This window comes from Tiliqua scincoides, chromosome 9 (genome assembly GCF_035046505.1).
Source record: "Tiliqua scincoides isolate rTilSci1 chromosome 9, rTilSci1.hap2, whole genome shotgun sequence".
NCBI lineage: Eukaryota > Metazoa > Chordata > Lepidosauria > Squamata > Scincidae > Tiliqua > Tiliqua scincoides.
This window is the reverse complement of record NC_089829.1, coordinates 9,164,134-9,177,941: the sequence shown is the minus strand read 5'-3', so window position 1 is coordinate 9,177,941 and position 13,808 is coordinate 9,164,134. Positions and strand designations below refer to the sequence as shown.

At 48.3% G+C, this 13,808-nt stretch overlaps 1 protein-coding gene across 1 annotated transcript; it reads right to left on the bottom strand.

The window, feature by feature from the left end:
• Positions 1-2,285: 2,285 nt before the first annotated feature.
• LOC136660222 (arylacetamide deacetylase-like 4) lies at positions 2,286-12,807 on the bottom strand. The gene is made up of 4 exons (XM_066637322.1): positions 12,631-12,807; positions 9,830-10,049; positions 7,001-7,064; positions 2,286-3,057 (listed from the first exon to the last, which is right to left on the bottom strand). The coding sequence occupies exons 1-4, from the start codon at positions 12,805-12,807 to the stop codon at positions 2,286-2,288; spliced, it is 1,233 nt and encodes a 410-aa protein (XP_066493419.1).
• Positions 12,808-13,808: the final 1,001 nt, after the last annotated feature.

Here is a 13,808-nt window from a genome sequence, read left to right as displayed (position 1 = left end):
ACCTGGTCTTCCTGCAGGGGATCACCTCCTGGTCTCCATGCAGGAATTCCCATGCAGGGGTTCACCCCCTGGTCCACCCCATGCTGGGCCTTAAAGATCTTACTGGCAAACACCAGGATGGACATGTGGGAGTTTCATTTCCCAGAACCCCCCAAACCCATTGTGGTCACAGAGTTGGTTTTAGTTGTAAAGAAGGTGATAAGCCCATAGTGCTTAGGAGGAAAATGAAACCACCCTTGCAGTAGGGAAGTGAAATGGTTTCATGTGCAGGAAGTAGGCTGGCACCCAGACCACAGGTGAAAGAGGAAGAGGAGCTCTAATAAAATGCAAAGTCAGTGTGGGATTTATTGCAAAATTGTTATTGCAAGAGATGTTTGCTTCTGGTAAGATGGAATTACAGCCTCAGACTTCCTGAAGGCAATGGGTTTATATCTTAGTAAAATAGATAACACAATTTTCAACACCTCTGTTGCTTCTATGCCCAAAATGTTTTGAGATTTTTTAAAAGTATTTTTGCTTACTGAGGATGCCTTTTAAATATATAACTGCAGGCTACAAAGGTTTCAAACCCTCTGCCAGGGTCAGACCAGCAATGAGGTCCGTTCAACCCCTTCCCTCAGGCAGCAGACTGGAGGAGGTGATAAAGTGGCAGGCTGGGCTGTCTAATCCCCTTTTAAAAGCATCTAGGCCAAGTGCCATCACAATACCCTGTGGCAAGGAGTTCTACAGATCAATTTCGTGCTGCATAAATAAATACAGGTGTCTGCCACTTAACAATGGACCATGTAATGACGGATCACATATATGACAGTGGCCAAAGCCAAATTGTGTCTCCCATAGCCTGCGGCAGAGTGTCTGTTTACACAACTGAGAGTCTCTTAATGCAAAGAAGAGGTAGTCTATCTCTAGTAGCCTGTGCAGCCTGCATGTGTCTGGCAGGGAGTGTCTGTTTACACATCAAAGGCACTAGACTAGGTGGAATATTCACTTAACAACCTAATCGCATAACAACGGGGATAGGAGAACTTATCCTTGTCATTAAGTGGCGAACACCTGTATTTCTTTTTGTGTCCTACCACTCAATTTGAGTGGATGTCTCCTGGTTCTAGTGTTGTGTGAGGTGGAAAAGAACAGCCTTCTATCCACTCAGTCTGTCTCATGCATCATATTTCTCTATCACGTCCCCCGTATCTTTTTCTATACCAAACAACAGCCCCAAACACTGTAGCCTTTCCTGGTAAGGGAGGCGCCCCAGCCCTTTAATCATGTTGATCACTCTTACCTGAACCTCCTTCAGTGCCACTATATCCATTTTGAGATTGGCGACCAGAACTGGACCCAGTACTCCAGTTGTGGGCTTACCAGATAGCATGGGCTACCCCGGACTCTGCCTTGGCCTCTAGCGGACAAAACTGCTAGCCTGCCTCGAGTATGCACACATGTAAATAGGCACACATGAACGGTAAGTAAACATGCATTTCGTTTTATCATTTCACACCCTGCAGCGGAGGACACTGAATTTGATCTGTACCCAGTTTTGTATGTTTGTTATTCTAATATCGATATTTAGAACAAAGAACAATCACTGTCTTGACTCTGAATTCACAGTCAAGGACAATGAGTGCAGCGCATTACCTTCCAACAAGATAAAACAGCATATGTGGTGGGAGATCAACAAGAACCAAAACCAGACCAGATGAGGTGGGACAATTGACAGGAGATGGTAGTTGCCCAACTCTGCCCCTGCTCACTCCCACTAACCAGACCCCATGTCAGGTGCTGCTGTTCCTCCTCCCCCGTTTCTGCTCCTGCTTTTAGAAGAGCCTGAGAGCAGAAGAGGGAGGACAGTAGAGTGTCCTGCTGACAGATGCTGTAGGTCTCCACTCTCTCCTCTACACACTTCCTCATGAAAATGGGCCGCACAGAGGAGCAGTGGCTAGGGACAAGAGGGTATGCAAGGGGTGAGTAGGACCAGTCATGGAGGGTCAGAAAAGGGGACTCACTGCCTCAGTGGGTGGGTGGGTCTTGGCCAGACCATTGTTCTTGCTAGCCCAACTATAGGTCAGCTATGTTTGCAAGCATCTCTTTCGGGCAGCGGGACCTACGACCTGGCACCCTTTCCAATATGGCCTCTACCAAAATGGTTTGTTCATAACAAAGAAGGTTGATGTTGGGACTTAGCACAGGTCCTTGCCCTACTCTGAAAAAGATAAAAGTAATTATGGTGACAGTTGTTAATTATTAAGTGCAGGAGTAACAAATATATAATTTAATCAAATGATATATTATAAACTTTTTAGGTAGGTTACAATTCTGTCCATTCCCCTTTTTCCAGAAGGAAATGACAAGAAGCCGTCAAAGAGATTGATCACCCCGTGGAATCCGTCCTCAATGTGGTACCAAGTGACTGGCACCCCGTTGTCCTCCAGTCTCTTCTTATAGAGGAGGCCGTCATCTCGCAGGACATCATACTCGCAGGTTACAATGCAAGTCTTGGGGAGCCGGCAAAGAATGGCCTCTTCAGCCATCAGTGGAGAGAAGTTGGTGTCCAGGGCTTGCTTGACCACCTGATAGACATCTTCCGAGAAGGAAGTGGTCAAATGGGGCTTGAAGCCTCTGACCTTAAATTCACTGGGGATATTCTCTGCGTTGATCCACTTCCCAAATCTCTGTTTGATGTCACTGGGGACATGGCAACCCTGCACGACACTCTCCAACACCGACAAGTCCTTGTTCAGGTACTGCAAGGCACAGCCAATCACGTGCTCCCGGTACAAGATAGGAACTGCCCGGTTTTGTTGGTAGGAAGGCAAATTGAAGTCTATGGCCTGGAGACCAGGGTAAATCAGAATCTGAGCAAAGGGTGGGGTGAGGTCGGATCTGCTCACTAACGCCTGGCAAACAGAGGCTGCAAAATTCCCTCCGACACTATCACCGCTGATGATGACGTGAGCAGGATCCACGCCGTACCTTTCCGCATTCTTCATAAAATGTACGCTGGCAGCCAGGCATTCCTCAAACTGGGATGGATATTTCTGCTCAGGTGCTAAATGATACCTAAAAGCATGAAAGAGAGATCTCTCAAGTGGCCACTAAGACCAATATTTATCCCTGTGGTGGCTAAGCCGCAGATCGGCCTGTCTCCACTTTGAGTCATGCAGTCACAAGGCAGCATTAGACAAGCCATTCCTCTCAGCCTCAGTCTTCCTCATCTGCAGTATGGGTATATTTTACATTCACCTTCCAGGAGTGTTGTTGTGACCACATTAAAAAAAATACCTGTGAAGCACGGAACACTCAGGAAAGTGCCAGGAATCTATTGCTAATTGCAAAGACTGGTGGCTGAGCATGTCATCTCACGCAGCATCTTGGAGACTCCTCAGGTATACTATTTCATTGCAGGGCTTGCCAGAGGCAGCCTCTCTAGAGTCAGTGTCTGGAAGGGCCCATTAGGCTCAGCTGTGGGACTGGCCTGCTGGGGATGGAGCCTGCAAACCTGCTGACCTGCTGGGGGACTGATTGCTCTCCTCTCCCTCCTCTTCCTCCTCCTCCTCCCTGGCAGGTATACTCTTTCATTGCAGGGCTTGCCAGAGGTGCGAGCCTTTGGCACGAGCCGAAGGGCAAGAGCCAAAGGGCTTGTGCCACCATTCCCAGTCTTGGACAAGGCTCCCAAGATGGTCAGCAGCTGCTGCCCGAGTTCCCCTCATGATTTCGCATCCAAGGCTCTGGAGGAAGATGACTGCCAGCTAACATTTCCACAATAGAAAAGTGTCTTAATTCTCCCCCAGTTTACAATCGTTAGGACGTGGGTCTCCACAATTTTTACATCTTTTCTCGGCAAGGATTCCTTATTAAGGTTCTGCTGTTTTTATTGACCTTCAAGTCCTACAGACTGAGGATTGCATCGAATTACTCTGCAACCTCAGGCAGAACATAATGGGGAAGAAGAAGAAGAGAACTAGAGCTTCCCCTGGCCAGGAATCTCCAAATAAAGCATCTAAACAGCTTCGCCTGGATGACTTTGTTTCTTGGCATGAGTCAACAACTGAAACTACTAATTTTGCCTCTTCAAATATTTTTACTGTGCTGGAGTCGGAGCTGCTTACAGCTACTGATGAGCACTTATATTTGTGGGTTAAGAGAAAAAAATATAGGTGAAAAGCCTTCAATAAATAATAATAATAATAATAATAATAATAATAATAATAATAATAATAATAATAATAATAGAGGCAAACATCTTGTTACAGCATGTAATAGTCTGTGGAACTCCTTGCCACAGGAAGTAGTGACGGCATCTTGCCTAGATGCTTTTAAGAGGGGATTGGATAAATTTCTGGAGGCAAAGTTCATCATGGGTTACAAGTCATGATAGGTATGTGCAAGGTAGAGGTAGTCTGCCTACCAGATGCAGGGGAGGGCACCAGGACGCAGGTTGTGTCTTTTGTCTAGTGTTCCCTAAAGCATTTATTGGGCCACTGTGATATACAGGAAGCTGGACTAGATGGGCCTTTGGCCTGATACAGTGGGGCTCTTCTTATGTTCTTATGTTCTTACAGCTCAGTCATTCAGGGAGCCAAGGGGCATTCAGGGATGGCAGCAGAGAAAAAGCAAGCGGGAGAGGAAAGGCTTGCGTGCGTCTTTAACTGCGGAAGGTGGGCGTTAGGGCTGGCAAGGTGCAACATTCACTTGCAAATCATTATTAGGAGATTAGGTGTAGGTAATTATTAAGCAACTAGGTAATTATTACAAAATTATTATGAAATTAGAGTTTATCATGCCCTTCTTCCAAAGAGCTCAGGAAATTCTATATGATTCTCTTCCCACGTAGGGACAAGAATTTTTTTTTTTTTTAATGATCTGTTTACCTTGCTCAATGCAGCATACTGGGGTTGCAATGCTAGCCACACTTGCCACGCAGTAAGCCTCATTGACTCCAGTGGGGCTTGCTTCTGAATAGACATGCATAGGATTGGCCCTTAAGTCTCCTCCTTCCCATTTTAGCCTCATGACAACCCTGTGAGGTAGGTTCAGCTGAGAGGTGGCACCGGGTCATCTAGCGAGCTACATGGTTGAGTGGGGATGTGAACCCAGAACCCCCCAGATCATAGTATTGACTAGAAAGTGTGGGGAAGAGAAGATGCTTTGCCTTCCACTCTCCTCTGCTTGCCCCACTTACCCTTTCACAATACATGTTCACAGAGCGGCAGGGTGGAAACTAAGGGTCAAACCCGACATGACCTGGAATGCACGATTCTCCCTTTTCCTCTCCAAATAGCACCTCAGAGGGCTAAAAGTTCCTCTCTCTCTATGTGCAATTTTAATTTCTCCAGTTAAAATAGCACTGGGGGTGGGGGAAAACAGGATCACAGTCATGTGCTGGGGTGCTGGACTAGATGGGCCTATGGCCTGATCCAGTGGGGCTGTTCTTATGTTCCCCTCCCCGAGCATGGTCTTGTCCCAGTTCATCCCATGTGCCTTTTTACAAATAAAAAGGGTACGCTTTGCATTGCAGGTCAGATCTAGTTTAACCCTAAGTGGTTACAATAGCAGCAGTGGGCATTGCCAGACACTTTCATAGGACTGTCAGCGCATGCGGGAGACTCTTGCCCTACGGTGTTCTTGGCACAGGTGACCTACGACCACAAGCACTCCCAGCTCAGACTCTTCTACTGGCTATGCTGGTTCTTGCACAAGAGAGGTTGTTAATTGTGGCAGCCAACAGTAAAGAATCTGGTTCCACGTGTTTTGGTCATGTGGCTGGCTCATCTGCTGTGGTGAAAGAGATGACAGCACCACCATTCACCGTCACTGCATACCCAAACAGACAGGGAATCAGGTGTGCACAACACACACAGTGACCCATGACTCTGCAATGCCACTAAGCAGAAGCAAAACTAATCATGACTAACCTTTGGGGAAAAAGTTCTGCCTGCATGACTTGCATCTCACCTAGTGGGACACTGACCATATATTGTGGTCTATCATGTGCTGGTCGATCATGTGCTTGTTTTGCAGAACCCAGAGAAATGAACAGCACAGGCCTTGTGAGGTTTGGCCCGGGATGGGGGAACAGGACCAAGTGTGCATGGTTGCCAGCGAGATCCACCCCCTCCTGTCCCCGAAATGTGGCTGGCCTGCTTCTTGCTCCTATCTTCCCCGGTCTGCCTCTGCCACCAACTTACCAGCAATGACAGAGGTTCTGCAGGCCACTATCACCTGTGAATGGCCTCTAGGCATTGTGCTGGAGACAGCTGCCTGAAGAATGTCGGACCAGCTACTGCACCACTGACCCACGTCTTATACTGTCAGATCACAAGATCCTACACCGTTGGGCATGGATACAATTGGGCTGTTGCATTTTGGCACTTTGCCTACCTAGTTGTTGTTCCCAGGTAATTCAGTGGGTAGGCATGACTTTTTGCCTGGCAGATGCTAGTGTGGGTTTGATTTTTAATGAGAACCCCTGGGGTTCACTACTTGCTTGGGAGGTTTCTCTCTCTCTCTCTCTCTCTCTCTCTCTTCAGATAGCCCTCCTCTTCCTGGTCTGTGTAGCCTGGGATGGTGGCAGCCAATAAAAAATAGCAAGGTTTTTTATTCCCTTTTCAGCAGCTGACACAGTAAAGCGAAAGTGGGGAGCAAGAAAGGGTGTGAACATACTACTAGGCACTACTCCTCGTGGTCAGCCTGCCTTCTCCCAGGTACCCTTGCCTGCCAATGCACAAGTTTCTTATTTTTCTGGGCTTGGAAAGCTTGTCTTGTCTTGCTTGTTTGGCATGGGTCCAAGGAGACCAGAATAGGCTACCAGAAGGCCTATCGAGAGGTAGGTTTTAAACTTACCTCTTGTTGGCCTTCTGGTCTCCACCCCTCACTATAGCATGCAGTGCTCCGTTGGCATGGCTGCATGCTATATCATGGCAGGAGATAGGTTTGGGCTGTTTGTTATAGATGTGGCAAATTCAACTACATGAATTTGGTAGCAACGGACGAGGCAACTTACCCAACAGAGAGAAGCACCGAATCGCTTTCCTTGGCAATGTGACGGCAGACATGATCATATGAATCTGAAAAAAGAAGGGCAAGGACGTGTGAGAACCCACGCTGCCTTAAAGACCCACATAACTGTGAATGTTTCTGAATCCACCATAGATGGGACAAATGTCGAATTCTGTGGAAAAGAATTCCATATTTAAAATTGCCATGTTGTGCTTTTAATCATGTAGCTCTGTTTGTTAGGCAGGAGGCAGGAGGTGGAGTTTGTATACTAAACACACCTGCTTTGGATTCTTCAAACAGTGGTGGACCTCCCCAGCCCCATGACTTGGGGCAAAGGTCCGTGATGGTGCCTCCCCACAGGCTGTTGCCGTCCTCCTTGTGGAAATCTGCCCCCTCCATTCACCTGAGGCTCATGAAGCCTCATGTGACTCAAGGCTGCATCGGGAAAGCCACTCTGAGCTTCCCCACACTATAAGCTGTGCTTCTGGAAAACCAGAAGCACAGTTTCCGACCCCCCTGGGAGCCTCAGAGAGGCTTCTGTGGGGTCCTACAGCCTCGTGCCTGGGGCATTTGTCCCATAGAACTCAATGGGAGGTCCGCAACTGTCTTTCAATCAGCTGAAACTGAAAATCAATGGCCGTTTTTCTTCGATTGAAAAGATTGCACAGAGGCAGGGCCTGGAGCAGAGGCGGAGTTTAAAAGCCCCGCTGCCCACTGGCATGGCTTGCCATCATTCGCTACTCCCCACAGGCGGTTCATCTACAAAGCAACTCATTCATCCATCTTTCACACAACTGGTTTGTGCTTTCAGATTGTCAGTTTTATAGGCCGGTTTACAGCAAGACTCCCTGACTTACCAGGCTGGCTGAGCAAGGGAGGAGGCTGGAAGAGAGCAAAACCGTTCATGCTCTTCATATCAAGGCAGCCAACAGCCCTGGTTCCTGGCCATGGGGCAGTGCCTGAATTCCACCGCCCACCCCGGCAGGACTTGGGCTCCCCGCCTTTGTTCCACTCCTAGGCTGTGAATTCAAGGCCCAACCCAGAAGCCAGCTTTCTCTGCCTGCCTGTCCAAGGCGCTGCAGAAGTTTGAAGCTGCCGTCCAGATGCTTGAAAAGCAGCCAGGTAGGCAGGGGAAAGCAGCACATGGTGCTCCCACCTCCGATCCTGCCCCCTCATCAGCAGCACCAGCATGGCTCCCCCTTCCTTTGGTCATCAGGAAGAAGTTCTTGATTGCAAGGGGCGTTGGGCAGTGGAACAGACTGTTGAGGGAGGGGGTGGCTTCTCTGACACTGGGGACCTTTAAGCAGAGGCTCAACAGGCCCCCCTCCCCACCAACCTGGTTGCTTTACCAAGCAGCTGGATGGCTGAGGGCCCAATCCTATCCAACTTTCCTGTGCCGGTGCAGCCGCAATGCAGCCTTGAGGAAAGGGAACAAATGCTCCCTTACCTGGGGGAGGCCTCCATGATTGCACCCTCACTGCAGGATGCAGCGCATGCCCCATTGGCATGGCTGCACTGGTGCTGGAAAATTGGATGGGATTCGGCTCTGAGGCAACATGAGGTTGTCGTCCTCCCATCTTCCTCTGCCACCCTGGCTCGATTCACTTCCTACAAGCAGAGGTACATCCAGGGGCAGTGCCACCTGGGGCAGTGACATCATGGTGCCACGTGACATTGTGGCATCATGTGAGGCTGTGAGATCACTTCTAGGTTTGGAAGAGAGTGGCAGAGACTTTGCAGTGTGGCTGCCGCCGCCATTCTTTCTCCAGAAGCTTCCCGGCCAACGTTCAGCTTCTGCCAAGCCCCTGAAGACCCCCAAGCGCTGGGAGGTTTGCAGTTGCTTGGCAGAAGCTGAGAGTCAGCCAGAAGGCTGCTGCTCAGTAGTGCCCCCTTTAACTGGGCACATGCCCTACTCGCCATATCTTAGATACACCTCTGCCTGCGTGCTTTCAGCAAGTGGGAGGGCAGAACATTCCACATCAGTTTGCTGCCCCCCCCCCCACTTGCCATTCCACATGAGTGACTCAGTTGGCTTCACAGATGGGCCAGTCCTGCCCTGCTCCCCATGTGGCTAGCCTTCTGCCCGGCCTTGTTCAGTTCTCCAGGGTCAGAGGTGACTAGTTGCAGTGAGGGAAGTGGGAACATCAGGGAAGACTGTTGCCTTATAGCTAGTTGCATAACAAATGTGGGGCAGGGCAGGGCAGGGCAGGGCAGGGCAGGGCAGCCTGCCCCAGGTACCAGCCATAAGGGGGTGCCACGTGGTCCCCTTTCCAGTGATGTGTCACTTGCCTGCAAGAGGTGCAGAGCCATCTTTATCCACTGTAGCTACTGCACTCTCTGTTTGCCTCTACCCCAGGCATCTCTCTACCTCCCGAATTGGGGGGGGGGGGTACCTGATGGTCAGTCAATCACTTCCAGAACAATATGGCTCTCGTGCAAGTTTAAGCAGTGCTCTGCACAGGTGCACAAGCACCATGCCTCTGACAATGGAGGGACAAGGCCAACCCATGCACTGATGGACACACCAGGTCTCACTTTCCCTCAAGGTCCCTCTGCTTGTAGCCATACTTGTGGGTTTTCCCAGGGATATGGTCACCCAGTGTTGGAATGGAAACAGGTTGTTGGCTCTTGAAGTGACCCCACTCACAGGACAAAAATGTGGGGGTCCAGGGTGGCTGAAGACCAGCAAGCCTGGATTACACTTAAGAAACAGGTACAGGCAACTCTCCCTGAAGCTATTCCTGGAAGTTTTTTTCCAACATGAAATGAAACTGGAAATCATATAAATACATTTTTTGGGAAGCTGTTTGGCTGACTTTTCAGGATGCCTTACTGAGACTGCCAAACATCCAGCCTCCTCCATGGAAAAAGACCACTCCTCTCCTCTTTCGCTGCACTTTGGATTCTCTGGGCTGGTACAGCCTCACAGGGATGTCTTCAAATGTGACGTCTTGAATGATGAGTTTGGGATCCTCTCCCAGCTTTTTCCCTTCTTGCGTATAGCGGATGAATTGAATTTCAGAGCAGATGGACAGGTTTTCCAGAATCTTCCCCTGTTTGGGAGCAAGGAAAGTAGATTTGAAAAGGACTAAAAAATTGGAATAGGAGTTCATTTCATGTGATGGAGACCTCAGTTTTTTCCCTGCAGTTCCCCTGTGGCCTACAGCAGTGTTTCTCAAACTGTGGGTCGGGATCCACTAGGTGGGTTGCGAGCCAATTTCAGGTGGGTCCCCATTCATGTCAATATTTTATTTTTAATAGTCTTGATGCTACCATGGGATGTGACTGCATTTGGGGAAATGCTACAGACCTGTACTTTGAACAAGCTACTACGAATATTCTTTGAACATTGATAGTCAATGGGACTTACTCCTGGGTAAGTGTGGGTAGGATTGCAGCCTAGGATTGTGAAAAATGTTCCTGCTTGATGATGTCACTTCTGGTCATGACATCACTTTTGGTAGGTCCTGACAGATTCTCATTCTAAAAAAGTGGGTTCCGGTGCTAAATGTGTGAGAACCACTGGCCTACAGCTTTCCTTCAGACTGAGAAGAAGCAGAGGTTCTGGATCAAACACACTTGGTGTTAGGAAGAGCAGACCCCCCCCCCCCACTCTTTTTCAATGAACATTTTATCTCTATCAACATTCAGATCTACGGCTTACAAAAGAAAATTGTGTAATTGTGTTGTCTGGTGTGCTCCCTGGGGCATTTGGTGGGCCGCTGTGAGATACAGGAAGCTGGACTAGATGGGCCTATGGCCTGATCCAGAGGGGCTGTTCTTATGTTTCTTATGTAAGGATACACTTTGGGATACAAGAGGGCTTTGGAAGCCCTTTTCAGAAGCTTATGCATAGAATGTTAATCCATATCTATTTTATAGATGGCTGTGTTTGTTTGTTACAGTGTTTATATACCGCCTTTATCATGGACTCACAGCCCAATCTTAACCTGCGCTTGTGCAGCTGGGCCAAGTGGCCTATGCTATATCCAGCCTGCCCAATGGGGCTACTCAGATCTGCACCAGCTAAATTGCTGGCAGCCCCATGGAGGGCTTTCGGACCCAGAACAAGGGTTAGGATACGGCAGACGCCTGCTCCACAATCCCTGCCCCCTCCTGGGCCTGACCCATCACCCTTCCCTGCCCCGAAACACCCCCTTCTAGCATCCATTCTGCCCTCCCACCAGCATCTCCTGCCCCTCTGCTGCTTGGCTTTCAGTGGGGCTGCAGTGCCGGTGGGACGGTGCAGGCCTTTCCACCACAGTGTTGCTTGCACTAGAGTAGTCGCAAATGTGTTTTGCAACGCTCTAGGATGGCACAGCAGCACCGGCAGAGGCCAGCAGTAGGATTGTGCTGTCAAGGCAGTGTACATAGACAGGCTGAGCATAAACACTCATTTTCAATGATGTTTTCCCAAGTATAGTTCCATGAGAAAATCTCATAGAACCCTCCATTTGCCCAGATGTTGCTGTTCATAGTGCAGTCATCATCCTGGCTGCTGACTCTTCCGCCCTCTGGGCTTTCTCAGGCAGCTGCAATCCAAGCCTCAAATTGGCTTCTAAAATGATATCCAGTTTTTTTTGCCAGCTTACTCTTCCAGCCCCCCCCCCCCAAGAGATATTCTAGTGGCCTCTCATAATCTCTCATAGTCTCCCTTCCAAGCAGCTGACTCTGCTTAGCTTTTCAAGTTAAGGCGACAGGTCAACCTCCAGACCACACCTTTTGCCCAATATTATTGAAGATATTGTGAATTTTTAATCCCTTTTCCCCCCTTTATCTTCTTTTTCTGCATTTGCTGTGAGGTCGTTGGGGCAGAGAGAGAGAGAGAGAGAGAGAGAGAGAGAGAGACTGGCCCAAGATCACCCCAGAAGCTTCATGGTTGAGCAGGGATTTGAACCTGGATCTTCCAGGTCTAAGGGCCCAATTCCATCTAACTTTTCAGCTCTGATGCGACCATAATGCAGCTCCAAGGAAAGGGACCAAAATTCCCTGACACTGAGAAGGCCTCCGTGACTGTCCCCCTACCACAGGATGCAGTGCATGCCCCATTGGTACTGCTGTATTAGTGCTGGAAAGTTGGATAGGATTGGACCCTAAGTCCACTACCAGAACTGCTACACCATCCTAGTTCTTTTATAGAGAGTATATTAGAGACTTTCTTTCTTTCTTTCTTTCTTTCTTTCTTTCTTTCTTTCTTTCTTTCTTTCTTTCTTTCTTTCTTTCTTTCTTTCTTTCTCATTAGTGTCCCTTTCCACTGCAGATCTAAAAGTGCTCAGAAACAAGAGTGAGAGAGCAAGAAAGGAGAACTTCCTATCTTCTGCCACTGAACTTCAAGCCAAAATGTGTACAGTAAAATTTTTTTTAAAAAAGAGGACAGTGATTGTTGTATGCTCAAAAATGAATGAAAAGCAAGAGATATTTTGCACCGGATTCACATGCATCTAGGATCTCGTATTCTCCACAGCACAGTGGGTACAGTTCAATTGCTTGCTATCCTCCCCAAACGGATTGCAACAGGTGGAAATATTTTTGATAACAATCAACCTCAGCATCCGAACTGATGGCAGCTGGTCTCACGCTACCATATTATTGCACATCAAGAGGAAAGGCTGACTGAAACTCAATTAAACTTACCAGAAATGATGAAATGATCATCAACCAGTGAAGGAAACGGAGCTTCAGAGGCTGGTCAACTCCAGGAGGGATCACCGACTTGGAGAGGTCATAATAGATTGCCCAAGCTATTGGCAATGCAAACGGAACTATCAGTATTTGTGCAAGGATCATGAAAACGGTGTAGGTTAGATCCATTTTTTCTTGACAGTGGTATGGTCCAACTGGCTTTTGGCCAGAGCTTCTTATGCCCTGCGCTTGTGGTTTTTTAGTGAGGCTGGTTGTCGGAAGACTCGCAATCCACAAGGCAAACTTGATTTGTTGTAGGTCTGATTGCAACAGACACTCAGGAAGTCTTTGAATTGCAGTGTTGATCAAGCCAAACGTGTCCTGTGACTGAGCAAGCAGAGTCAATCCATGCCAGCTCGAGGCTCCCAAGGAAAACACTGAAGAGGAATAAGAGGAATGGGGAGCACTCATTGCATTCTTTGTTGACTTTTGAGAGGTGCCAACGGAGGTGCCTCACAGTCACACAAGCACACCTCTCTGCCAGGAACAGTGGGTCAGGAGGCCCTGAGTCAACACATGCCAGCCCAGTTTAGTCACTCTAAAGGTGTGACAAGACAGAGAATCATTAGGAAGGAAGATGCTGTGGGACAGAGAAACTATGCGCACATTGGGATTTTCAATTTTCCAGCAAGGACAGTGAAATTGTGAATGAAATACATTGAAATCTGAACCCAAAACCTTCTAATCAGTCAAATCTGGCTCCCTCTGTTTATTTCCAGAATCAGGGACTTGTTTCCATGATTTAATGCAGGGGTCTCCAAACCCTAGCCGGGGGGCCAGATGCGGCCCGCAGCAAGCCTCTTTCCGGCCTGCGGCCAACCTCTTGTTCCCGAAAGCCTCTGGCCCGCTCAACTGAACATGACCAGAACTGTGCTCTGATTGTGTCTGGAGGGTGTTCTGAGGGGTTGAATGAATGAGCCCATTCATTCATTTATTCACTCATCTATGTTCCATCTCTAATTTATTTATTTAAATTTTATATTTAAATATTTTTCCAGCCCTCCACACCACACCAGATATTTGATGCGGCCCTCTGGCCAAAAAGTTTGGAGACCCCTGGTTTAGAGCAGTGATTTTCAACCTTTTTCATCTCACAGCACACTGACAAGGTGCTAAAATTGTAAAGGTGC